At 40.3% G+C, this 25605-nt stretch overlaps 1 protein-coding gene across 2 annotated transcripts; it reads right to left on the minus strand.

Moving 5' to 3' along the window:
• Positions 1–365: 365 nt before the first annotated feature.
• On the minus strand, positions 366–16935 carry LOC120026354. 2 transcript variants are annotated; one of them, XM_038971194.1, is made up of 13 exons: positions 16787–16935; positions 8399–8915; positions 7132–7605; positions 4321–4472; positions 3829–4102; positions 3323–3486; positions 3173–3228; positions 2840–3047; positions 2421–2675; positions 2151–2285; positions 1937–2075; positions 1776–1802; positions 366–1551 (listed from the first exon to the last, which is right to left on the minus strand). In XM_038971194.1, the coding sequence occupies exons 1-8, from the start codon at positions 16832–16834 to the stop codon at positions 3014–3016; spliced, it is 1719 nt and encodes a 572-aa protein (XP_038827122.1). In that variant the 5' UTR covers positions 16835–16935; the 3' UTR covers positions 366–1551; positions 1776–1802; positions 1937–2075; positions 2151–2285; positions 2421–2675; positions 2840–3013. The 2 variants fall into 2 exon arrangements, with proteins under 2 accessions (XP_038827122.1, XP_038827124.1); XM_038971196.1 differs by lacking the exons at positions 366–1551; positions 1776–1802; positions 1937–2075; ... (2 more) ...; positions 2840–3047; positions 3173–3228 and having other exon boundaries at positions 3381–3525.
• Between the last annotated feature and the right edge of the window lie 8670 nt (positions 16936–25605).

Here is a 25605-nt window from a genome sequence, read left to right on the forward strand (position 1 = left end):
TTGGGGTTGAATACTTATTGACTCAAGACATTTCAGCTTTTCATTTAAAATTCATTTGTAAAAATTCCACTTTGACATTGGGGTATTGTGTGAAGGCCAGTGCCAGAAAATGTACATTTAATCCATAAAAAAAATTCAGGCTGTACCACAATAAGAGATGGAAAAAGTCAAGGGGTGTGATACAGTGGCTTCAGAAAGTATCTACCTCAATTACCTCGTAACCCTGCACATGGGCTCGGTACTGGTGCCTGTGTATTTATCGTTACTCATTGTGTATTTATTTTTACGTGTTATAACTTTTCTATTTTCTTTCTCTCTACATTGTTGGGAAGGGCCTGCAAGGAAGCATTTCACTGTAAGTCTACACCTGTTCATTACGAAGCATGTGACGAATAACATTTTGATAGAATTGTAAAGGTCATTTCCGATTGAGCCGACATATGCAGCGTTTACCATGAATGCAGCCTCCACTAAAGCGGGCACACTTCCTTAAAATGTCAATCACGCTGTAAAGATCCATTTCTGCGACGCCGATTGAATAGAGCCCTTTTAATCTGTGGTCCGGGAAGCGGCTCATCAATGTGTGAACTGTTTTTTGGAACGAGGGACGACGTGCAAGGATGGAGCTGCTATTCAATGGAAACGTGACACACCCAGGATGTTTTGACACAGGTGGAGTAGCTCCGATCAAATGTAATATAACTTTACACTATTGAACATTGCCCTCACACTGTTAATGTATTTTTTGTTTATGTATAATAGGTTGCCTGCCACCACTTGGCATTGATCTCTTGTCCACAGATATGCCATTCAACAGACTAGACCTGGCTATATGGTCATTTTCATACAGTACATTCTATGTGGACAAGAATGACGCAACTTTTATACAAGCATCTCTCCATCACAGTATGAGACCAATAAAAAACACAAGTGTGCGGACAGAAATTCCAGCGACACTGAACATCTATAGAAATGACTGATGCATAAATCTGCATGTGTATGTATAAAATACTGACATGAAAATGTAAATAAAGGCTTGTAAATATATACTTACCATCTACATATGTATTTTATACAGAGATTAAAACATATATAATGCCATTAAATAGCAAAGTCCTGAAGCTTGCTGTTTGCAGCCAGTGCACCTGCGTAGTAACCCTGTCCTGATCTCTAGGCTCCTGGTCCATTTACATGTTGTAGTCATTGTTGGATTACTTTACACACCAATCTATGGTCAGGATGTCTCCTCTTGCAGGTATTCCACCAGGTAAGGGTCCTCTTTTTTTAGGGCCTGGTAGAGCTGTACCTGGGCACGAGGTCCCTTCCTCATAATCATGTCCAGAAGGGCCTTGTTCCTCTGGATCCGTGAACTTATGTTGTCAATCTTCTCTCGCTCCACATCGTTCAGTACTTTACAGTCCTGAAGCTTGAGGAGTATGGGCTGCAATTCACCCATGCGTTCCTCCAGTTTCACTCTGTGTTTTATTATGAAGTCCTCTCCTGCGAGAGTAGGAGGATTGGCAGGAGGGGCTACAGGGAGAGGGCCGGACGCTTAGAGGGGGAAAATACTATCTTTAAAATACAGTTTAGGATGATAAAATCAAGATGTATGCTAAACATCGAAGATAAATTATGACCTCAAGTCAATATTATTTTTACTACACAGGAGCACTACGAATCAGATTTCTTTACTTCCATAATGTCTTTGTTTATCATTGTGATATCATTAAATTGTGATGTTTACAATGGTAAATCTCAGTGGAATATCAAGTTACCTGTAGAGATGATTTCTGTTGGTGAAACTGCGAATGAGAAAAGAAGACCGTCTGATTAACGGTGATATAAGACTGCGTCCATTATAACCAAAACTTACGATATAAAGATGTACTAATTCAATAACAACAACTGCAATACTAGTACAGCAACTTTGTGTTACCTGGAAGCCAGACAAGTCTATCCCACACAGACTCTGCACCATTATTTTCTTTCAGGAGAAGATCAACTTGTTCAACAACAGTTTGTAAGAACAACTGAAATGTTGGGATGTAGTTTTCGTAGTTTTCAAATGCTGCATCCTGGTGTAAAATACAGTTCGTCAGTTATATCCTTTTAATGTGCAAATACATTTTCATTCTCATATCAGATATCACCTTTGGTCTTATTTGATGTTCATCTGTAAGATCAGTGGAGAGGGTGTATTCTTGCTTTGGGATTAGTTGGCAGTGAGCGTTAGTTTCAATGTAGATTTCTTGGTCTCCATTTCTTCTCTTCCACTCCTCCTGTACCTTTTGAATGTTTTCAGAAAAGCACATTTTGTTATCCAATGTTTAAACTATAACACATTATCCAAGTATTAATGTTACCAAAACATGCAAATTCCAGCCAAAGTATTGTTTGACATCTCTGATCTATTCACCTACCTCCCTGATCATAACATTTCTGGGAAGCAACAACACATTAAGGATGGACCTCTTCTTAGGGACAACTGGGAGTTTGTAGAATAACAAGACAAGTGCACGTATAGGGACAGTGGGTGAGTCATCTTCCCTGACGATGCCATAAGCAGAGAATCCATTGATGTTTAATATGACGTGTGTCGGTTATCTGAACGTCACGGATAAACTCCAAACTGTCATCCATCACATGGGCTACAGACAGGAAGTCACATCCACCCTCTGGGAAAGAAAAAGAACATGTGGAGCTTATTTCTCTGACTTGATTATCAATTATGAGTAATGATAACAGCTAAATGATGAGATATCAAAAAATTATTACAATAGGCTCATTCGGAATGACAGTTGTCTTGAAGCACTATGTCTTTCATGAAATCGTCACTCACTAGAATGAAGCTCACAGTGTGGGAGTTGTAGTTGACAGATAGGCCCTTTAAGGCATGTGAATTTGAACAGGGGTCCCGCAGGCCTCTTGCCTCTCTGTGCTAGAAGCCTCCTGTCCCAGGGGACTGTCCAATAGAGCACTTCCCCCTCCCCCTCCATCCCAAACCCAAGGCCGGTTACACCACTTGGGAACAGACCTGCACTGGGGCACTTGAACATGTTTAGAGCATATGACAATGACGTGGCATCATGATATGTTCATTTTACATTCTTTAAAAAAGTATCAATTTCAACATGTTATCCTCTCGAATGAATGGAAAAGAAGAACAAGTTACCGGTATACTCCCCTGCTCTCCTCATATGTCTCTGTTACCAAGTTATCAGGAGACGTCTAAAATGTAAAAAACAATACCAGTAGATATTGAACCCATAGACAAAATATATGTTTTATAACTTCTCTCTTGTCAGTGAGAATCTTGTATTACCTGCAGAGGGTCAGTCAGACGCATGGCTTGGTCGACCTTTCCTAATACATTCCTTAATAATTGCTCCTTGGTATCAGTTAAGCTTTGAGACAGATCCTCGATCTCCTCTTCCTTTGATCGTTCGCTAGATAAAGGACGACTGGGAAGGCATGACAGGGCATGGTCTACAGAGGGAGATTTGGGTTACAGGAAGAGAGGAGAATCTACAAACAGATAGCAAAGAGTGCAAATTGTATTTAGTTAGTTATTAGTCTACAACTGAGGTAGCAGGACGATGACATGAGTAACATCGCATTTCCTCTAAATCTATTACTGAGAGGGGAGGGGTGGGAGAAATAACAAACACTGTAGTTACCCTCTATAGAAGTGTTACCTGTGCTTCTGATATACATTATCAAGGAGGAACTTGGAGCACAAACATATATTCATGAACATTCTATAATGAGACAAGTCAAGAAGCTGAGGCACTCTTTGTTTGAACACACTGACTAAGAACCTGCACTTACCTCTGCTGTGTTCTCTCTTTAATTCATCGGCAATATTATGCAGATTCATCTCCCTCAGGATCCTCAGTGTGATCTTCACAGCTCCCTCAGGGCCGAAGATCTGCACCATCTTATCAACTTTGACCCCTATGTTGGCGTACCTTAGCTGGCTATCTGGGATTGGAGGAAAGCCGGGCAGCAGGCTGCCAGTTAGGAAAAACGTAATTCTCCTTTTTTTGTTCAGCTTCATCAGAGTGACCTGCAGCAGATCTGTAATAGTCAGCGTTGTGGGTCCCTTTATATATATAAAAAAAAAAAGAAAACAGAACAATTTAAAATCTTTCTCGCGTGGAGAGCACCCCAAAAAGCAAAGCCTAAATGCCAAGACCAAATGTATTATCATTCATATTTTATACACAATAACAAGTTAACTTGTCAGTTCCAATGACAGAACTAGGTATGTTTGTGTCTGTGACATCCCCTTTCCACCCAAACATCCCCTTTCCTCCTCACCATGACCAGGGCATCTTTGTTGCTTTGAATTGCAAAAGGTTTATTTTGTTTTGCAGAGGGACTGGAAACAAAAAGCTCCTCCTTGTTCTCTTTACCCTTGGACAAAGATGATGTGTGACTGCTCGGTGACACATTCCATGCTGTTTTAGTCCCTGTAGTATCACAAGAGAGAGAGAGAGAAAAGAAGTATCAATAATAACAACAATTTAATAACAGGTAAGTGGGAGTGGGAAAGGCAACATTTGGTAGTCAACCACACACAAAAGCAGCACCATTTTAAAATGTCATACACACCTAGCGACTTTCATGTTTCCATATAATTTTACCTTGAACATAAAACATAAATCCAGTGATGTAACATGAGCAGTGCTATAGTAGCCTAGCGGTTGGAGCGTTGAGCCAGTAACCGTAAGGTCGCCGCTCTGCCCTTGAGCAAGATAGTTAAACAACTTCTTCGGGATCGGTGTCCCTTCCACAGGACGGTTGAGCTAACGTAGGCTAATGCGATTAGCATGAGGTTGTAAGTAACAAGAAAATGTCCCAGGACATAGACATATCTGATATTGGGAGAAAGCTTAAATTCTTGTTAATCTAACTGCACTGTCCAATTTACAGTAGCTATTACAGTGAAAGAATACCATGCTATTGTTTGAGGAGAGTGCACAATTTTGAACATGATAAGTTCAAAAGTCTTGATACAACATTTAACAGAAATGCAATTGTTCATTGGATCAGTCTAAAACTTTGCACGTGCACTGGTGCCATCTAGTGGCCAAAATCTAAATTGCACCTGGGCTGGAATAATACATTATGGCCTTTCTCATGCATTTCAAAGTTGGTACAAAAAAAATACAATAGAACGGTTGTTTTTTTCTTTGTATTATCTTTTACCAGATCTATTGTGTTATATTCTACTACATTCCTTTCACATTTCCATAAACTTCAAAGTGTTTCCTTTCAAATGGTACCAATAATATGCATATCCTTGCTTCAGGGCCTGAGCTACAGGTAGTTCGATTTGGGTATGTCATTTTAGGCAAAATTGAAAAAAAAGGGTCTAATCCTTAAGAGTAAAACACCAGTCTCAACGTCAACAGTGAAGAGGCGACTCTGGGATGCAGGCCTTCTAGGCAGAGTTCCTCTGTCCAGTGTCTGTGTTCTTTTGCCCATCTTAATCTTTTATTTTTATTGGCCAGTCTGAGATATGGCTTTTTCTTTGCAACTCTGCCAAGAAGGCCAGCATCCCAGAGTCGCCTCTTCACTGTTGACGTTGAGACTGGTGTTTTGCAGGTACTATTTAATGAAGCTGCCAGATGAGGATTTGTGTGGCGTCTGCTTCTCAAACTAAACACTCTAATGTACTTGTCCTCTTGCTCAGTTGTGCACCGGGGCCTCCCACTCTTTCTATTCTGGTTAGAGACAGTTTGTGCTGTTCTGCGAAGGGAGTAGTACACAGCGTTGTACGAGATCTTCAGTTTCTTGGCAATTTCTCGCATGGATTAGCCTTCATTTCTCAGAACAAGAATAGACTGACGGGTTTCAGAAGAAAGGTCTTTGTTTCTGGTCATTTTGAGCCTGTAATCGAACCCACAAATGCTGATGCTCCAGATACTCAACTAGTCTAAAGAAGGCCAGTTTTATTGCTTCGTTAAATCAGAACAGTTTTCAGCTGTGCTAACATAATTGCAAAAGGCCTTTCTAATGATCAATTACCCTTTTAACATGATAAACTTGGATTAGCTAACACAATGTGCCATTGGAACACAGGAGTGATGGTTACTGATAATGGGCCTCTATACGCCTATGTAGATATTCCATAAAAAAATGAACAAATCAGCCGTTTCCAGCTACAATAGTCATTTACAACATTAACAATGTCTGCACTGTATTTCTCATCAATATGATGTTATTTTAAATGGACAATTTTTTTTTGCTTTTCTTTCAAAATCAAGGACATCAAGTGACCCCAAACTTTTGAACGGTAGTGTATGTACGATAAGCCCACTCTCTTTGTCTCTCCCGCTCTTTATCTTTCCCCATCCCCTTTCCATTGTGTAACAAGCTATGATATCGGGTTAGTCCGCTAGGGACTTTTCATTGCATTATGTTAGAAATCAATAACCTATACCGTGTGTGTGTGTTTATGTATTTCTGTGTGATTATTTAGTTAATTATTTTTTTACTAAGACAGTTTGTGTATCGCTGATTCATCACTTAGGTTAGGGTTCGTGCAGATTTACGAAGTCAAAGACGTTTAGAATGAGACTGATATGAGGAAATTATTGATTGATGACTGTTATATCAATATATTCTTGAGTTAATTCGGGAAACAGTAACTCATTAAATAAACTTTCCCGTGGTGCCCCAAATTTCTAGTGAGTTAATTGTTACATGATTCATTTAATTGAGTAATAATTAAACGTAGTAGGTAATTATTCGATGAATAGCAGTCATCACATTAATATAGTCACATCACGACACCCCTAACAACAACTACTCCCTGGGCGCTGTGGATGTCGATTAAGGCAGCCCCCCGCACCGCTCTGATTCAGAGGGGTTCGGTTAAATGCAGAAGACACATTCAGGTTGTGCAACTGACTAGGTGTTTTGATGTTTTATGTTTCTCGCTCCTGCTTATGAGGAAAGGAGTGATTCTTTTTTTTTTTTAAATCGACCACAATTGCAAACTTCCATATTTTTCGATTGTTCCCTCCTCACTGTTTGTAATCTTTCATGACATCCTATGCCAAATGTTGCTTGCTGGTAACAATGTCCTCATAATGCACAGATTGTTTTGTCTTGCTGTATTACCTAGTCTGTAATTATTCCTTAACTTCTCAGCGAGATCAAACCAATTCATCATCTTCAGGATCACCACTGTGATCTTCACAGCATATTCGGGGCTGTAGCTCTGCACCATCTTATCCACTGTGACCTTTGTGTCAGCGTTCTCCAGTTGGTTCCATGGGATGGGGGGAAATATGGACAGCAGGCAGTGAGCCAGGTGACTCAAAAATCTCTTAAACTCTTCTGCGTTTAGCATCTCTAGAGTAGCGAGGAGCAGATCTGGAACAGATGGCATTGTGGGGCACATTTCAGTGGCTTTGCTGCTCAACTGCTTTTTGTCCAAGGGACTCAAAGAACTGCTAATCAAGCTGATGTATTCTCCTTTGTCACCAGAAACTCTGCGAGACGAGGATGGTGTTCTGACTTGAAGATCATTTAATGAGAGACTGCGTTTCAGCATCCCTTTTAGTTGAGGTTTGATATTGGGGTAAGGGCCTTCTGTGAGCAAGAAAGAGAGTGAAAACAGGTTATCGTTTTGCAGTAGATGTCTTCTTACTGAATAATCAGTGTTGAACTATTGAAGAGTTTAATTCCAAAACGCTAGATATCCATTTTCAGAAATGTTGTTAAATTAGCTTTTATTGTTAAAATAAATGAAAGAAATTGGTGTGTTTTTTTCACTATGTAATCATTGCATGGGGTTGTTCAATGACAGATTAAACAAATAGATGTCTATCACTTGATGGTTTCATTTCAGATAGACAAATAATCATGTTATTTTGCAAAATGCTACATATCTGCCTCACTCAGAGAAATAAGTAGTTCTGCTAGGTTTTACACATTCAAATGCAACAAATAACTAAACATTTTATAAAGAAATGTACAAATGATACATTGTAACACACAAATAATTAAATAATTCAAAACATTTACATTTTAGTCACTTAGCAGATGCTCTTATCCAGAGCGAATTACAGTAAGTGCATTTATCTCAAGATAGCTAGGTGAGACAACCACATCACAGTCAAATATACAGGATACAAACATTCCACAATGGATATCTAGTGTTTTGCAAAAACACATCTAAAATCTCAATTAAAAATCTGAGAACAGTAATATTTTACACACACATGAAGATACCCATATGCAATCATTTCTGATGACTTTTTTAAATTGTGGATATAGCGTTTTGGAAATAAAGTTAAATTATTTGTCATACTTTTTCAGCAGTTGAAAATAAAACTGAATGACAGACATAATTGTATGTTAGCATAGATCTCATGCACTTCACCTGCTCCTCTCTCAGGAATGCTTATGTGCGGTGGAGCTGAAGTGGCGGTAATGTCTATGACATCCCAGTTCTCATATATATGTTCTCCTTCAGGAATGATGTGAGGTTGTGGTGACCCCAGATCGCACATGGAGACATATTCTTCACCTGCACCTTCTTCAATGTCATCATAGGTCTCCTGGTCTTCACTTGCTCCAGGGGTAGTCAGTAAGCCTTTAGAGCATGGAATAACTTGTTTGTAGTTTCTCTCTAACTTTTTTGCAAGATCAAACTGTTTTAAATTCCTCAGGATCCTCAGTGTGACCTTCACAGCATCCTCAGGGCCTAAGGTCTGCACCATCTCATCCACTGTGTCCTGCCTGTCAGGGCCATCCAGCTGGCTCTCTGGAATGGGGGGAAATATGGGCAGCAGGCTAGTCAAGAACCGCTGAAATTGCTCCAGGTTTCCTCCTCCCTCAGTCAACTCCTCCAGAGTGGCCAGCAGCAGTAGCTCCTTAGCAGGCAGCATTATGGTTCCCTAAAACAACCAAACAGGTGAGTTGTCTATGACATGTAAACTAGAAACGGATATAATTTGAGCAAAGAACATGAACACATCTGTATTGTTAGTAGAATATACTAGAATCTTTCAACTGGTCTCAATATCAAATTTCATCATTAGACAGATTAATTTGGGAACTGCCAACACACACACACTCACATTTTGCATACAGTATATTAGTCTCTTACGTTTTAGATTTTAGTCATAGCAGACGCTCTTATCCAGAGCGACTTATTAGAGATAGCTACAGATGTAGGATCTTCATTTGACCAGTTTCTCACAGCAGGAAAATAATCCTGCAGCAACATGAAATGTGAATGATTGTGTGGAGTGTAATTAATTTACATTTGTGTAGGGGTTGATACATTTGTTATTAGGGCAAATCAAGTGGAACATGTAAAGTGAAAATTACAAACAGAAGCTTAAACCTTGAATCCACTAAGTTTGCATTTTCTGCTGTGCAGGAAATTTCCTGCAACAATAGGGTAATACAATTAAGATCCTACATCTGTAGGTGAGACATCACAGTACTAGTAAGTAAAATGTTCCTCAATAAAGAAGTTATCAGCAAAGTCAGCTCTAGTAGGAAAAGACAAGTGCAGGTTTTTGTTTTTGCTCTGCACTTTTAAAAAGGTCCAGTATGTAGCTTTGAGGGCGACCGGCCAAATGTTATAGATCTATCATTCTCATATGCAGTAGATCCATTCTATGTGCACAATTTCTATGCATCCCATCCTTAAAAGGCCCACCTCAGAGGAAGTTGCCGCACCTATTTCGGAGAAGGGGCTAGCTGCATCCCAATATGGCGACCTGAGTATGGGCGAGTGGGTGTGTCAAAAGTGGGCGTGTGGAAAAGAGTGGGTGTGTCAATGGGAAAGCAGTGGGCATGTGGAAAAGAGTGGGTGTGTCAATGGGAAAGCAGTGGGCATGTGGAAAGCAGTGGGTGTGTCAAAAGCATTCTGCTTTTACGGTTTTGATTGAGCAGCTTTTCCTCTTCCATTTCTTACCATGCAATACCATACATTGAGCTACCATACTGATGTTTTTAAACCAGAGGATGAGTCTGAGTTGTATTTCACTGTAGTTTTACACAAATAATTGTACATTTTAAGTTATAAAACTGACGATTGTTTATCTGTGACTTGAGTATTGATGAGGGCTGTACTGTTGCTTCATGCGTTGTATGCGTGTGATCAAGTTTGACTTTCACCCTGATATTGGCTACTAGATAGCTACTTCCCATGCAGTTGCCGGACAGTAGCACTTGTCAAGCGGGAGCAGAGGGCACTGTGTTCCGGTGTTGTTGCCGTTCAGCCCTTCCCATTGAATAGTAGACTGTACAGTGCATTCGGAAAGTATTCAGACCCCTTGACTTTTTCCACATTTTGTTACGTTACTGACTTATTCAAAAATGGATTCAACATTTTTTTCCCCCTCAATCTACACACAATACCCCATAATGACAAAGCTAAAACAGATTCATTTTCTAATTTATTACAAATTAAAAAAACATACAATATTTACATAAATATTCAAACCCTTTGCTATGATACTCGAAATTGAGCTCAGGTGCATCCTGTTTCCATTGATCATCCTTGCGATGTTTCTACAACTTCATTGGAGTCCACCTGTGGTAAATTCAATTGATTGGACATGATTTAGAAAAGGGACACACCTGTCTATATAAGGTCCCACAGTTGACAGTGCATGTCAGAGCAAAAACCAAGCCATGAGGTCGAAGGAATTGTCCGTAGAGCTCAGAGACAGGATTGTGTGAAGGCACAGATCTGGGGAAGGGTACCAAAAAATGTCTGCATCATTGAAGGTCCCCAAGAATACAGTGGCCTCCTTCAGTCTTAAATGTAAGACGTTTGGAACCACCAAGACTCTTCCTAGAACTAGACAAGTATTCAGACCATTTAGTCAGTACTCAATTAAATTTAGCACAGGTAGGCTCCAATCAAGTTGTAGAAACATCAAGGATGATCAATGGAAACAGGATGCACCTGAGCTCAATTTTGAGTCTGATAGCAAAGGGTCTGAATACTTATGTAAATAAGGTATTTCTGGTTTTTATTTTTAATAAATGTGCAAACATTTCTAAAAACCCTGTTTTTGCTTTGTCATTATGGGGTATTGTATGTAGATTGATGAGGGGGAAAAAAGTAATTTAATACATTTTAGAATAAGACTAACGTAACAAAATGTGGAAAAAGTCGAGGGGTCTGAATACTTTCCGAATGCACTGTATGTATCAAGGTGACATCTAGATGGTTATCAATATTAGTTATTTATTGTGTAAGCTGCTTTCCTACTTGAAATAAATGTGTGAGAAAAAAAAAATTGCTACATTAGCTACCGATGGCGACACGACCTTGATACCCAGTAGGACGCACTTCAAGTCGGCAAGCACAACACCGGAGCACTGGTCGCCAGCTTACTATCGACTCGTGGTGCAGCCCAATCAGCCACGCAAAACGCTTGAGTGGCAACAAATCTGCCCATTTTGCTGATAAGCTTGCCATACACTCACTCGCCTATACTCCGGGCTGCAGCTACCCATACCTGCTACCCTATATATAAAAAAGTATGTGGACATCCCTTCAAATTAGTGGATTCAGCAATTTGGCCACATCCGTTTTTGACAGGTGTATAAACTCGAGCACACAGCCATACAATCTCCATAGATTGGCCTTACTGAAGAGCTCAGTGACTTTCAATGTGGCGCCGTCATAGGATGCTTTCCTTTCCAACAAGTCAGTTCATAAAATGTCTGCCCTGCTAGAGCTGCCCCGGTCAACTGTAAGTGCTGTTATTGTGAGGTGGAAATGTCTAGGAGCAACTATGACTCAGCAGCGAAGTGGTAAGCCACACAAGCTCACATAACAGGACTGCCAAGTGCTGAAGTGCGTAGTGCGTAAAAATCCTACAACACTCACTACCAAGTTCCAAACTGCCTCGGGAAGCAAAGTCAGCACAAAAATTATTAGTCGGGAGCTTCATGAAATAGGTTTCCATGGCTGAGCAGCCGGACAGAAGCCTAAGATCACCATGCAAAATTCCAAGCGTTGAGTAGCACTTGTAGCCATTGGACTCTGGAACAGTGGAAACACATTCTCTGGAGTGAAGAATCACGCTTCACCATCTGGCAGTCCGACAGACTAATCTGGGTTTGGCGGATGCCAGGAAAACGCTACCTGCCCCAATGCATAGTGCCAACTGTAAAGTTTGGTGGAGGAGGAAAAATGGTCTGGGGCTGTTTTTCATGGTTTGGGCCCCTTAGTTCCAGTGAAGGGAAATCATAACGCTTCCGCATACAATGACATTCTAGACGATTCTGTGCTTCCAATGTTGTGGCAACAGTTTGAGGATGGCCCTTTCCTGTTTCAGCATGACAATGCCCCCGTGCACAAAGCGAGGTCCATACAAAAATGGTTTGTCGAGATCGGTGTGGAAGAACTTGACTGGCCTGCACAAATTCCTGACCTCAACCCCATCAAACACCTTTGGGATAAATTGGAACGCCGACTGCGAGCCACAATGCTTGTACGGCTCCGGTTAACTTGAATAAAGAGGAACTTAAGTTTTAAAGAACAGTTGTTTTCTTTACTATTTTTTAGACAAGAAGATACAACATGGTACCAGGAGTGACACTACTCACCTTTGACTCACCCATCGAGTTTTGGTCGAAAATGCTGAACTGCGCCAAGAGGCTTCACGTCAACTAGCTAACGAGACTGGGGTAAAGATAACTACTCCGGAGCATGCAGTGCATGTAGCTAATCGTTTTGCAGTGCTAGCTGGCTGACGACATGGAGCAGCTAAAGCCTCCAACAGAACTGAAACTTATCGGCAACGTTGAAGACCAATGGAAGCAGTTCAAGCAGCGTTTCCCTCTCTATCTGATGGCGATAGGAGCAGCTGATGAAGACGATGCACAGAAGGTCGCACTTTTCTCACAGTAGCTGGCTCGGACGCCATTTATGTCTACAACAGCTTTCAGCTAACGGATGAAGAGCAAGCAGATTATGAACTAGTATTAGCCAAATATCAGTCTTTTTGTACTCCCAGAAGAAATGACACATTTGAGAGGTATGTTTTCAACAGTAGATGTCAGAATGAAACAGACTGTTGAGGAATTTATTATGGACTTGAAACTGAAATGTCAGTTGTGTAATTTCAGTCAAATTGCACACTCGCTGATACAAGATAGAATTGTCATGGGGGTGAGAGACAAGGGACTGAGAAAAGTTAGTTGGCGAGAATTAATTGGTGTGAACACTAGAAAGAGCAATACAAATGTGTCAAGCTAGATAGGTGACTCAGAGTATCATACGGTTAATGTTGTTCTTAGTAGGGATGCACGATATATCGGTGAACATATCGCACAATATTAGCTAAAAATACCAACATCGGTATCGGCCCGATGTCTAGTTTAACGCCCTTTGTGCAAAACCGATGTCAAAGCTGCCGTGCATACCTATTTAACGTAGGTACATGACGTAATGACGCCACGTAATATTTTGCTCTACACGTGCTACACAGCATTCCTAACCTAGCCCACAATGTCTGCTGTGTGGATCGAGCAGTCAACAAGTCCAGCAGTCATTTGAAAGAGTAAGAACATTTCAGCGAGACAACTCATAGGCGAAATCCATTAACGCCAAGATAATGGCATTCATTGCCCTTGACAATCAACCGTTCTCTGTCGTGGGTGATGTTGGCTTTCGCCGACTGGTCGAGCACCGGTACACACTATCAAGTGCGCTATTTTTCAGATGTTGCCCTACCGGAGTTACAGAGTAATAGCGTCACTGCTATTAGCTTCACGACAGACATACTATGGAATGCAGTTATGGTCTTTGCGTGTCAAAAATGATACAGTAGCACTGTCAAAGTTGTACGATGTGTTTACAATACCGCGTTGGTAATAAAGCATAATTTGTCCAACCGCAACTTCTGGGGTAGCTAGCTTTAGCTTGGTACCTAGCTAGCACCAATACAACCAGCCTGAAAACAATGACCAGTAGAAACTGGAGTCATTTTCATTATTCTTAACAATGATTTAGGAATCCCTGTGAGTAAGTATTAGCTAGGTTGCCACTTGTTGTTCGCCTATTGAAATTCAGTTCACGAAAATAAATAGCTAGCCAGCTCCTTAACCCTGTTGCCCAAAGCTAACGTTATAAGCAGCCAGCTAGCTTCATCTGGCTAGCGAGGCTCGACCGGACGACCGGAAGCTAGCCACAAAAAGGATTAGACACAATAGTGGAATTTGCAGTTTGCCTTCAAAATAAAAGTATGTAATTGACAGTGATACAAATGAATACAAATAGTAGAATTATGAGTCGGATAAATGCCATAAATACAGGTCAAATTAGACCAAAGAGCCAATATGGGTTGAGGAAAAAGAGGTATTGAAACAATGGGGCAAAGTAGGAATAGATCTCTGTTCTCTTGAGGGCAAGAACTATGTTCTACTGATGGACTATTGCTCTCATTGCCCAGAGAGCTTTGCTGAAGGACACTACTGCTAGTCAGGTGATAACTCACATTAAGTCATTCTTTGCTCGTCATGGGGTCGCAGAGGTAGTCCGTACAGACAACGCCTCACAGTTGAGCTTTCAGTGATTTTACTAAACTGTACGGGTTCAAGCGCGTCACATCCAGCCCACTGTGCCAACAGTCTAATCATGGGTTAGTCAAGAACAGTGAACCTACTGCTTAAGAAAGCTCTCAACTCAAGACAGATCAATATCTAGCTTTGTTAAACTACAGGGCTACGCCACTAAAACATGGTATGTCTCCTGCAGAGCTGTTGTTCAACAGGTAACTTAACACTAGGTTGCCAGTACTCCTAGAAACAGAGAAGGATGACAAGGTCTTTCTTAACAAATGGAGAGAAAAGAGTGAACGGATAAGGTACTATGACAAAGGGTCCAAAGTGCACTCAGTCCAAATGATAGGGTGAAAATGCATGATGGTAAAACAGAGCGTTGAGGCCTGTGTGGTGAAAACAGTGGCAACCAGGTCATGATGTAATGACACCTGAGGGAGTTACACACAGGAGAAACGGGAGACAATTGAGAGTACAGGTCAGACAACTTCAAGCCCAGACATTCCTGTGTCAAATCCACCAGGGCAGCCTGTTGAAATGAGACTGTCAGGTAGAGAATTAAAACCACCTCAGAGGCTGATTGAGGAAGTATACATGTGTTATTGAAATGCAGTATTCACTATGCAAAGAAGTGTAGCCAGGATTTATAAAGAATTGTTATTGTTTTATCTTAAGGGAAACGGGATATCTTGATAAGACGGAAGTGGCATATTGTATCTCAGGCCACTTGACCACTTTGGGGACGCACCGCCCGAGTGGAAGAGCGGGACATCCCAGCTCAAAGCACGAGCCTTGTACGGCTCCGGTTTACTTGAGTAAAGATTTTATATTTTAAAGAACAGTTGTGTGAAGGATGGTTTTGTTCTCTTTTTAACAAAAATATATGCCTTATAGAAATAGGACATGTTAATCACAAAACATAGAGTGACTGCAGAAAAGCTGTTGTTAATCTAGGGTGTCAACTGTGCAAACCACAAGGTTGAGGAATGTGTAGGAAAAATGCTCTGCTTTACCCTGCGTGGTGATACAGTGAACCCGTATATACGAAAATTGCATTTACCACCTGTGTTAAATAAAAATACTTAAAGTATATTCAGTGACTCTGAATCACATTTTATCCTGATACCAGATTCGATTGACGCAACCTTTTACAGTTGTTTTCTTTACTATTTCATAGACCAGAATGAACTAGTTTTAGACAATCAGCATTCAGGGCTCAAAACAACCAGTTTATAACAAATAAGGCACTGATTGACAGCTGTCAATGTAACTAGATAGCATACTAACCTTACATAGCGAATGAAAGTTATGTGAGCACCATTTCAGTTAAGACAGGCATACTGTAAATCAGGTGAAAATAATTATTTCAGAAAAACTACCTCTCGAGATTAGTCCGTCCCAGCTACACCGTGCCTATACGATGAGTTGAGTATTGAGGTTTGTCTGACTCTCCTTGCCTTTTGATAATTCCAGTGAAACTGTCGGATTCCAGACGTCATTAATATTTGGACATGCATACGGACAATATGAAATAGCTATATTCTTTGTTATCTCTTATCATTTCAGCCAGCTAGATATCAATGTATTATCTAAATTGCGGCCGCGAATCTGCCATAGAAATATAAACAATATAAACTCCGGTTTATAACTATTGAAGCAATGGGCGAGTTCGATTTGCATGGCCAGGTGCCCCTGTTGTGTAAAGCCCTATTTTTTTTATCAATGAAATGGTCAAAAATGAGCAATCCCTGCACCGAGTCATGCAAAAAAAACATATTTTAATTTGTTCCATGGCTCAAGCAGCCAGAGACGGAAGAGGAAGCCCCGTTCGCTGTTTTTTGTCCATGTGAGACACAAATGTAGACCGGAACCATTTCTTTCTCTATGATAAAACGTCTGAGTGAACTATCGTCATTTATCGACCATCTTTGCTGTGGCCAAAATGATATATTATATTGCCCAGTCCAGGCGCGATTCGCAAATGTATTTGATTAATAAACAATGCCATGCTGGTGTGTGGTACCATTCAAATAAAACCCAACCCTGAAACGTAGGCCAAAAAGAATTTACATGTCATTGGTACGAATTCGCAGTCCTAAATATGATCATACTTTGACTTACATCGTTTAACTAGACAAGTCAGTTAAGAACAAATTCTTATTTAAAATGACGACCTACTGGGGAACAGTGGGTTAACTGCCTTGTTCAGGAGCAGAACTATAGATTTTACCTTGTCAGCTCGAGGATTCGATCCAGAAACCTTTCGGTTGAACATCATGGGTTAGCTCTTGCCATCGTCTTTCGTCTCGGAAAAAGTGGATTTCTACGGGTGTGGGTGTTTAAGATTTGTTTTTGCGTCTTTTTACTTTTGGTTTTGTACACCAGCAACCTCTTAAGGACCCGCCCCTTTTTTTCAATTTCCACCAAAATGACATACCCAAATCTAACTGCCTGTAGCTCAGGCCCTGAAGCAAGGATATGCATATTCTTGGTACCATTTGAAAGGAAACACTTTGAAGTTTGTGGAAATGTTAAAGGAATGTAGGAGAATATAACACAATAGATCTGGTAAAAGATAATACAAAGAAAAAACCAATCATTCTTTTGTATTTTTTGTACCATCATCTTTGAAATGCAAGAGAAAAGCCATAATGTGTTATTCCAGCCCAGGTGCAGTTTAGAGTTTGGCCACTAGATGGCAGCAGCGTATGTGCAACGTTTTAGACTGATCCAATGGACCATTGCATTTATGTTCAAAATGTTGTATCGAGACTGCCCAAATGTGCCTAATTTGTTTATTAATAACTTTTCATGTTCAACATTGTGCACTCTCCTCAAACAATAAAATGGTATTATTTCACTGTAATCGCTACTGTAAATTGGACAGTGCAGTTAGATTAACAAGAATTTAAGCTTTCTACCTATATCAGATATGTCTATGTCCTGGGAAATGTTCTTGTTACTTACAACCTCATGCTAATCGCATTACCCTACATTAGCTCAACTGTTCCATGGACGCGACACTGATCCCGAATAAGTTTTTTTTATACAGCTGAACACACGCAATTTGGTTATTTTAAAGCTATTTCACAGATGTTTAGATTGTATCTTACAATGATTCTCTATTATGTATGTAAGTCATTGTTCTCCACACTAGGGAAATGTAGATGCAAGGACTGACAATCTTTGATATTGAATAAATAGTTATAACCATATTTTGAAGGTATCGAGGGGTTGGTTGTTAAGCAACAAAACTGACACCTGCAACTATGGGACAAAATAGATGGGATTGGCTTAGGTTGTTGACAAATATAAACTATATCGTCTCCAAATGTTTATTGAAATCATACATTTGCACAAATACACTGTTGCAGCTGTTGGTTAGCTAGCTAGCTAATTTTAGCCATATTAGCATTTCACATGAAATCAGTCAAAACACATCAAAACAAAACATGGGTATCAATAACAAGATACAACTAGCTGAAACGAGCCACCTACGATTCCCCACATGGCAGCTTCTTGTCATTATTGCTAGCTGTCTGACTGTTCAGAATCATAACAAAGCAAGGCTTCTGGCCTCATTGATGCATCACACATTTTTTTTCTTCACATTTATTTAACCAGGTAGGCCAGTTGAGAACAAGTTCTCATTTACAACTGCGACCTGGCCAAGATAAAGCAAAGCAGTGCGTCAAAAACAACACAGAGTTACACATAGGATAAACAAACGTACAGTCAAATACACAATAGAAAAATCTGTATACAGTGTGTGCAAATGAAGTAAGGAGGTAAGGCAATAAATAGGCCAATAGTGGCGAAGTAATTACAATTTAGGAATTTACACTGGAGTAGTATATGTGCAGATGCGGATATGCAAGTAGAAATACTGGTGTGCAAAAAAGCAGAAAAGCAAAAACAAATATGGGGATGAGGTAGGTAGTTGGTTAGATCGGCTGTTTACAGATGGGCTGTGTACAGCTGCAGCGATCGGTAAGCTGCTCTGACAGCTGATGCTTAAAATTAGTGAGGGAGATTAAGTCTCCAACTTCAGTGATTTTTGCAATTCGTTCCAGTTATAGGCAGCAGAGAACTGGAAGGAAAGGCGGCCAAAGAAGGTGTTGGCTTTGGGGATGACCAGTGAAATATACCTGCTGGAGTGCGTGCTACGGGTGGGTGATGCTATGGTGACCAGTGAGCTGAGATAAGGCGGAGCTTTACCTAGCAAAGACTTATAGATGACCTGGAGCCAGTGGGTTTGGCGACGAATATGTAGCGAGGACCAGCCAACGAGAGCATACCGGTCGCAGTGGTGGGTAGTATATGGGGCTTTGGTGACAAAATGGATGGCACTGTGATAGACTGCATCCAATCATTTTTGTGATGTTTGCAATCTTGTTATTTGTAAACAACAAGATATTAAAAACGTATATTTCGGGTTTTGATGAAGATGGACAACTGAGTGCATGAGGCAGGACCTGAAATAACATGCACCATCTAACTGCTTCACATGTAACAGCTTCCCAAATCAGACTAGCTTTAAAATAAAATGTAGTGCCTTGGCATTTGACTACTAATGAAATAAACTGATACATTTTATACTTGTGAAGGTTATTGTAAAACATTGAAATCAAAAATATTTTTTCATCATTGTTGGCTGACCTTGACTGTATTTGTATTTATTATGGATCCCCATTGGCTGCTGCCTTAGCAGCAGATACTCTTCCTGGGGTCCAGCAAAATTAAGGCAGTTTATAAAATTTTAAAAATATACAATACATTCACAGATTTCACAACACACTGTGTGCCCTCAGTCCCCTGCTCCACCACTACCACGTATCTACAGCACTAAATCCACGTGTATGTATAGTGCGTATGTTTTTGTGTGTGTGTGTGTATGCATGTGTCTGTGCCTATGTTTGTGTTGCTTCACAGTCCCCGCTGTTACATCAGGTGTATACGGTCAAGCTGCTCAATAGGATTGAGATCCGGTTACTGTGCTGGCCCCATTATCGACAATACCAGCTGACTGCTTCTTCCCTAAATAGTTCTTGCATAGTTTGGAGCTGTGCTTTGGGTCATTGTCCTGTTGTAGGAGGAAATTGGCTCCAATTAAGCACCATCCACAGGGTATGGCATACCGTTGCAAAATGGAAGGATGGCCTTCCTTCTTCAAGATCCCTTTTACCCTGTACAAATCTCCCACTTTACCACCACCAAAGTACCCCCAGACCCTCACATTGCCTCCACCATGCTTGACAGATGGCGTCAAGAACTCCTCCAGCATATTTTAATTTTTTCTGAGTCTCACGAATGTTCTTCTTTGTGATCTGAACACCTCAAACTTAGATTCGTCTATCCATAACACTTTTTTCCCCCAATCTTCCTCTGTCCAGTGTCTGTGTTCTTTTGCCCATCTTAATCTTTTCTTTTTGTTGGCCAGTCTGAGATATGGCTTTTTCTTTGCAACTCTGCCTAGAAGGCCAGCATGTCGGAGTCGCCTCTTCACTATTGACACTGAGACTGGTGTTTTGCAGGTACTATTTAATGAAGCTGCCAGTTGAGGACTTGTGAGGTGTCTTTTTCTCAAACTAGACACTCTAATGTACTTGTCCTCTTGCTCAGTTGTGCACCGGGGCCTGCCACTCTTTCTATTCTGGTTAGAGACAGTTTGCGCTGTTCTGTGAAGGGAGTAGCACACAGCGTTGTACGAGATCTTCAGTTTCTTGGCAATTTCTCACATCGAATAGCTTTCATTTCTCAAAACAAGAATAGACTGACGAGTTTCAGAAGAAAGCCTTTGTTTCTGGCCATTTTGAGCCTGTAATCGAACCCACAAATGCTGATGCTCCAGATACTCAACTAGTCTAAAGAAGGCCAGTTTTATTGCTTCTTTAATCAGAACAACAGTTTTCAGCTGTGCTAACATAATTGCAAAAGGCCTTTCTAATGATCAATTAGCCTTTTTAAAATGATAAACTTGGATTAGCTAACACAACGTGCCATTGGAACACAGGAGTGATGGTTACTGATAATGGGCCTCTGTACGCCTATGTAGATATTCTATTCCATAAAAAATCTGCCATTTCCAGCTACAATAGTCATTTACAACATTAACAATATCTACACTGTATTTCTGATCAATTTGATGTTATTTTAAAGCAATGTTTTGTCCATCTCTTTCAAAAACAAGGATATTTCTAAGTGACCCATAACTTTGGAACGGTAGTGTACATCAAATGATATTCGTATCTGTGGATTAACTTATTTCTACCCGTGCCTTTTTTAAGGTTTTCAAATTGGCTTGATGTGAAAATGTATCACAAGACTACAGACAAAACCAACATTATTAAGGGGAACTGCACCCCTGATTTGGCCTTGTTTTTTTTGTCTTGCTCCTCAAGAAATGCTGGCGGCCATGACAGAAGCCAAATGTGAGTTGGCATGGGGGTGTGGTTTCCCCCAGCTCAATCACAACAAACAAGCAAGGTTGCATTCAATAACTACAGGCACATGTATGGTGAGATGCTGAAGGAAGCTTTGAAGAGGTAAGTAGCCTACAGAGTAATATGAGAAGAATGCAATTGACGAATTAATGTAGATCAAATTTTAAAAAAAAACATTATTTGTCCAATGCTTTGTAAACAACAGGTGTAGACTAACAGTGAAATTCTTGCTTATGGGACATTCCTAAATATGCAAAGAAAAATAACACAAGGAATAAATACACATTGAGTAATATTTAACAAGATATTCTAAACTGTGTTTTTATAACTTTTAAATGTAGTATCAGGTATAATAAACATCCCTTTACATGATACTGTAGAAACAGTGTTCTGCTAATAGAATGTCCCATATACAACAGGAGTTCCCTGATCCTGGTGCAGAATACACAGGAGCTGTGTTCTAATACTCACATTGTATACTACATACTTAATGAGCATATACTACATACTATTAGTTCATTTTAGTATACGAACAGTATGCTTTCAGTTGAGCGTACTATCGCTTCGTATGTCTACCGGAAGTTGATGCTGTTGCTCTGCCACCTCTTGCTTGCTAGTTGACATAACACATTTACGAGTTAAGACATGTTACGACTTCGGGTGTGTTCTCAAACTCAATATGGAGTGCGCTCGTAAATTCAGAGTGTTGTCAGATTGTCCGTTTGTAAATTCAGAGCGTTTCACGCTCGGACCGAAGAGTAACTTACGGTTGATTTGAGCGTTCTGACCTTACAACTGCAGTCAAGCACCCAAGCTAACGTTGGCTAGCTACTTCCAGACACAAATTAGACCACTCTGACCATTTTACTCGCCCTAGCCGTTTAATTACGTATTTTTTTGCGACGTTTACTGACACGGCCATATTCAACCGTTTTGAGCACTGTAAATTCATTATTCTGCGCTCTGAAATCGGAGTAGATAGCCAGAGCAAATTTACGAAAGCACCCGAATGTCCATTGAGAACGCACGACTAAGTTATACCATTTAGCTAAGAATGACGGGAATAATCAAGTCAATAAACGTTGGGTAGTTAGACAGCCTATGGTTAATATACTGGCAAGTTTGATGTATAAGTAGCCAACTAACATACCGGTAAAATTGCTGTAATGATACTCTGTGGTTCTTAAGAACAGCGTAGCTGACAAATTGTCACCAACATAACGTGTAAGGTAACTTATTTGAAAAGTAATTACTTTATTACATTGCAAAACATTTTCTTAACATTTGTCATAATTGGTTAAAGCAATGAATTTGTATCCGTTCTCGTTGTACTTCGACTACATATTTTCTGCCAATTTCTTCAAATCTGGAAACGATGTGAAGTCACGCCAATTTTCTGAAGATTTGCATTATGGGCCCTAAAGTACGGAAATAGTGTCCACTGCGTGTATACTTAATATTTTGTCGATTTAGTACGACATCCGGGAACTTTTGGCATACTAACTATATATCCTATCCTATACTATGACCAATACGCATACTATATACCCAATTCACGTCACAAATAGCGCGGTTAGTATGAGTATTCGAACACAGCTAGGGTTTCTCCCTCCCCATGTTGACTAATACTGTACTATTCTATTCAATAAAAATAAAAGACAATACAAGTAAAAGTTGTGTCTAGTCAAATGTTTATGCTGAGTGCCAGGTCTCTCTCCATTCAGACCTCAATATCAAGCCCGTCTGTCAGTCTGGACTTAATCACATCTTTCAAGTCTCCATGTGCTGGCTCCATGTTCTGTTACCGAAAGGCAGTTAGTACCTGTTTTGTGTCAGATATTACCTATCCTATGTTTAAGTTTGAACAGGTCAGATAAACCCTACCCAATTATGGTGTCCCCATCAAATGACTGAGGCTGCCGTCTGAAACACACACACACACACACACACACACACACACACACACACACACACACACACACACACACACACACACACACACACACACACACACACACACACACAGAGTCAATGTTCTATTACCAATGGAAATTAGGGATAGGTGATGTCTCTCACACAAACATATACTATGTTGAAGTTTTAACAAGTTAGGCTACCAGACTAAATACTGTTCTCCCCATCGACGACTGTTGGTGAACAGGCAAGAGGTGAGGCTGGAGGTGAGGTCTTTGCCAGAGCCCCATTGATGGGCATGGCAACGTAGATCACCTCTGGCCCCTCAACAAAGATACTTGTTGGTCACACAGAGAGAGAGCATTGACTACATTATCAATGTATCAATATCATGATTAGCTTGGTGGAACCAACCTGATTTGCTACATTCATTTTCTATCTCACTTCAGATATCATCAAATGTGAAGTGAAATAGAATGGTGAACACAGCGATCAGGGTGGGTTATGCCCTGGACATTATATGCACCTAAGAAGTAGACAATGAACAACAAATAATGTATTACACATGACCAAAAGAATGTGGACATTCCAAAATCATAGGCATCAATATGGAGTTGGTCCCCCCCTTTGCTGCTATAACAGCCTCCACTCTTATGGGAAGGCTTTCCATTAGATGTTGGAACATTGCTGTGGAGACTTGCTTCCATTCAGCCGCAAGAACATTAGTGAGGTTGGGCACTGATGTTGGGTGATTAGGCCTGGCTCGCTGTCGGCGTTCCAATTTATCCAAAAGGTGTTTGATGGCGTTGAGATCAGGGCACGGTGCAGACCAGTCATGTTCTTCCACACCGATCTCAACAAACCATTTCTGTATGGACCTCGCTTTGTCATGCTGAAACAGGAAAGGGTCTTCCCCAAACTGTTGCCACAAAGTTGGAAGCACAGAATCGTCTACAATGTGATTGTATGCTGTAGTGTTAAGATGTCCCTTCACCGGAACTAAGGGGCCTAACCCGAACCATAAAAACAGCCCCAGCCAATGTTTGTCTATGGAGATTGCATGGCTGTGTGCTCGATTGTATACACCTGTCAGCAACGGGTGTGGCTGAAATAGACAAATCCACTAATTTGAAGGGGTGTCCACATACTTTTGTGTATATATATATATATAGTGTACCTGTGTCACAACATTGATTATAGCTCAGTTAATTCTCTCAGCAATGAATGGTACATGGGTAAAGGAAATTGTGGTTTTGACTTACAAATCTCTCTTCCCCCACCATCAACACCAACATCTCTGTGTAACCGCTCTCATATGGCTCATCGACAAAGGACACGGTGCTGTTCTCGTTCACGGTTTATTCTGCAAATACATACACAACACTGTAAACTGCAAACTCACCACGCAATCTCCATCAATGTTTAACAACCCTTTTGACCGGATGCTGCGTGATCATGCTTACATATACAGTGGCAATAAAAAGTATGTGAACCCTTTGGAATTACCTGGATTTCTGCATAAATGAGTTATCAAATTCGATCTGATCTTAGTCACAGCAATAGACAAACACAGTGTGCTTAAACTAATAACACACCAATTGTTGTATTTTTCTTGTCTATATTGAATACATCATTTAAACATTCACAGTGTAGGTTTTTCCAAAAGCTAATTGGAGTCAGGAGTCAGCTAACCTGGAGTCCAATCAATGAGACGAGATTGGAGATGTTGGTTAGAGCTGCCCTGCCCTATAAAACACACTCTCAAAATTTGAGTTTGTTATTCACAAGAAGCATTGCCCGATGTGAACCATGCCTCGAACAAAAGAGATCTCAGAAGACCTAAGAATTGTTAACTTATATAAAGCTGGAAAGGGTTACAAAAGTATCTCTAAAAGGCTTGATGTTCGTCAGTCTGCGGTAAGACAAATTGTCTATAAATGGAGAAAGTGCTGACACTGTTGCTACTCTCCCTAGGAGTGGCCGTTGACTGCAAGAGCACAGCGCAGAATGCTCAATGAGGTTAAGAAGAATCCTAGAGTGTCAGCTAAAGACTTACAGAAATCTCTGGAACATGCTACCATCTCTGCTGACGAGTCTACGATACGTAAAACACTAAACAAGAATGGTGTTCATGGGAGGACACCCCAGAAGAAGCCACTGCTGCCCCCCAAAAAACAGTGCTAGACATCTGAAGTTCGCAAAAGAGCACCTGGATATTCCACAGCGCTTCTGGCAAAATATTCTGAGGACCAGTCAAGAGTTTGGACACACATACTCATTCAAGGGTTTTTCTTTATTTTTACTGTTTTCTACATTGTAGAATAATAGTGAAGACATCAAAACTATGAAATAACACGTATGGAATCATGTAATCAAAAAAGTGTTAAACAAAACAAAATATACTTGAGAGAATGCCAAGCCTGTGCAAAGCTGTCATCAAGGCAAAGGGTGGCTACTTTGAAGAATCTCAAATATTAAATATTTTGATTTGTTAAACACTTCTTTTGTTAGAACATGATTCCATCTGTTATTTCATAGTTTTGATGTCTTCACTATTATTCTACAATGTAGAAAATAGTAAAAAATAAAGGAAAAACCCTTGAATGAGTAAGTGTGTCCAAACTTTTGACTGGCACTGTATATATACACACACGGGATGCAGTTACTCAAATAACACAGCAAGTGGCTCTAC

Source organism: Salvelinus namaycush, chromosome 31, assembly GCF_016432855.1.
Source record: "Salvelinus namaycush isolate Seneca chromosome 31, SaNama_1.0, whole genome shotgun sequence".
Lineage (NCBI taxonomy): Eukaryota > Metazoa > Chordata > Actinopteri > Salmoniformes > Salmonidae > Salvelinus > Salvelinus namaycush.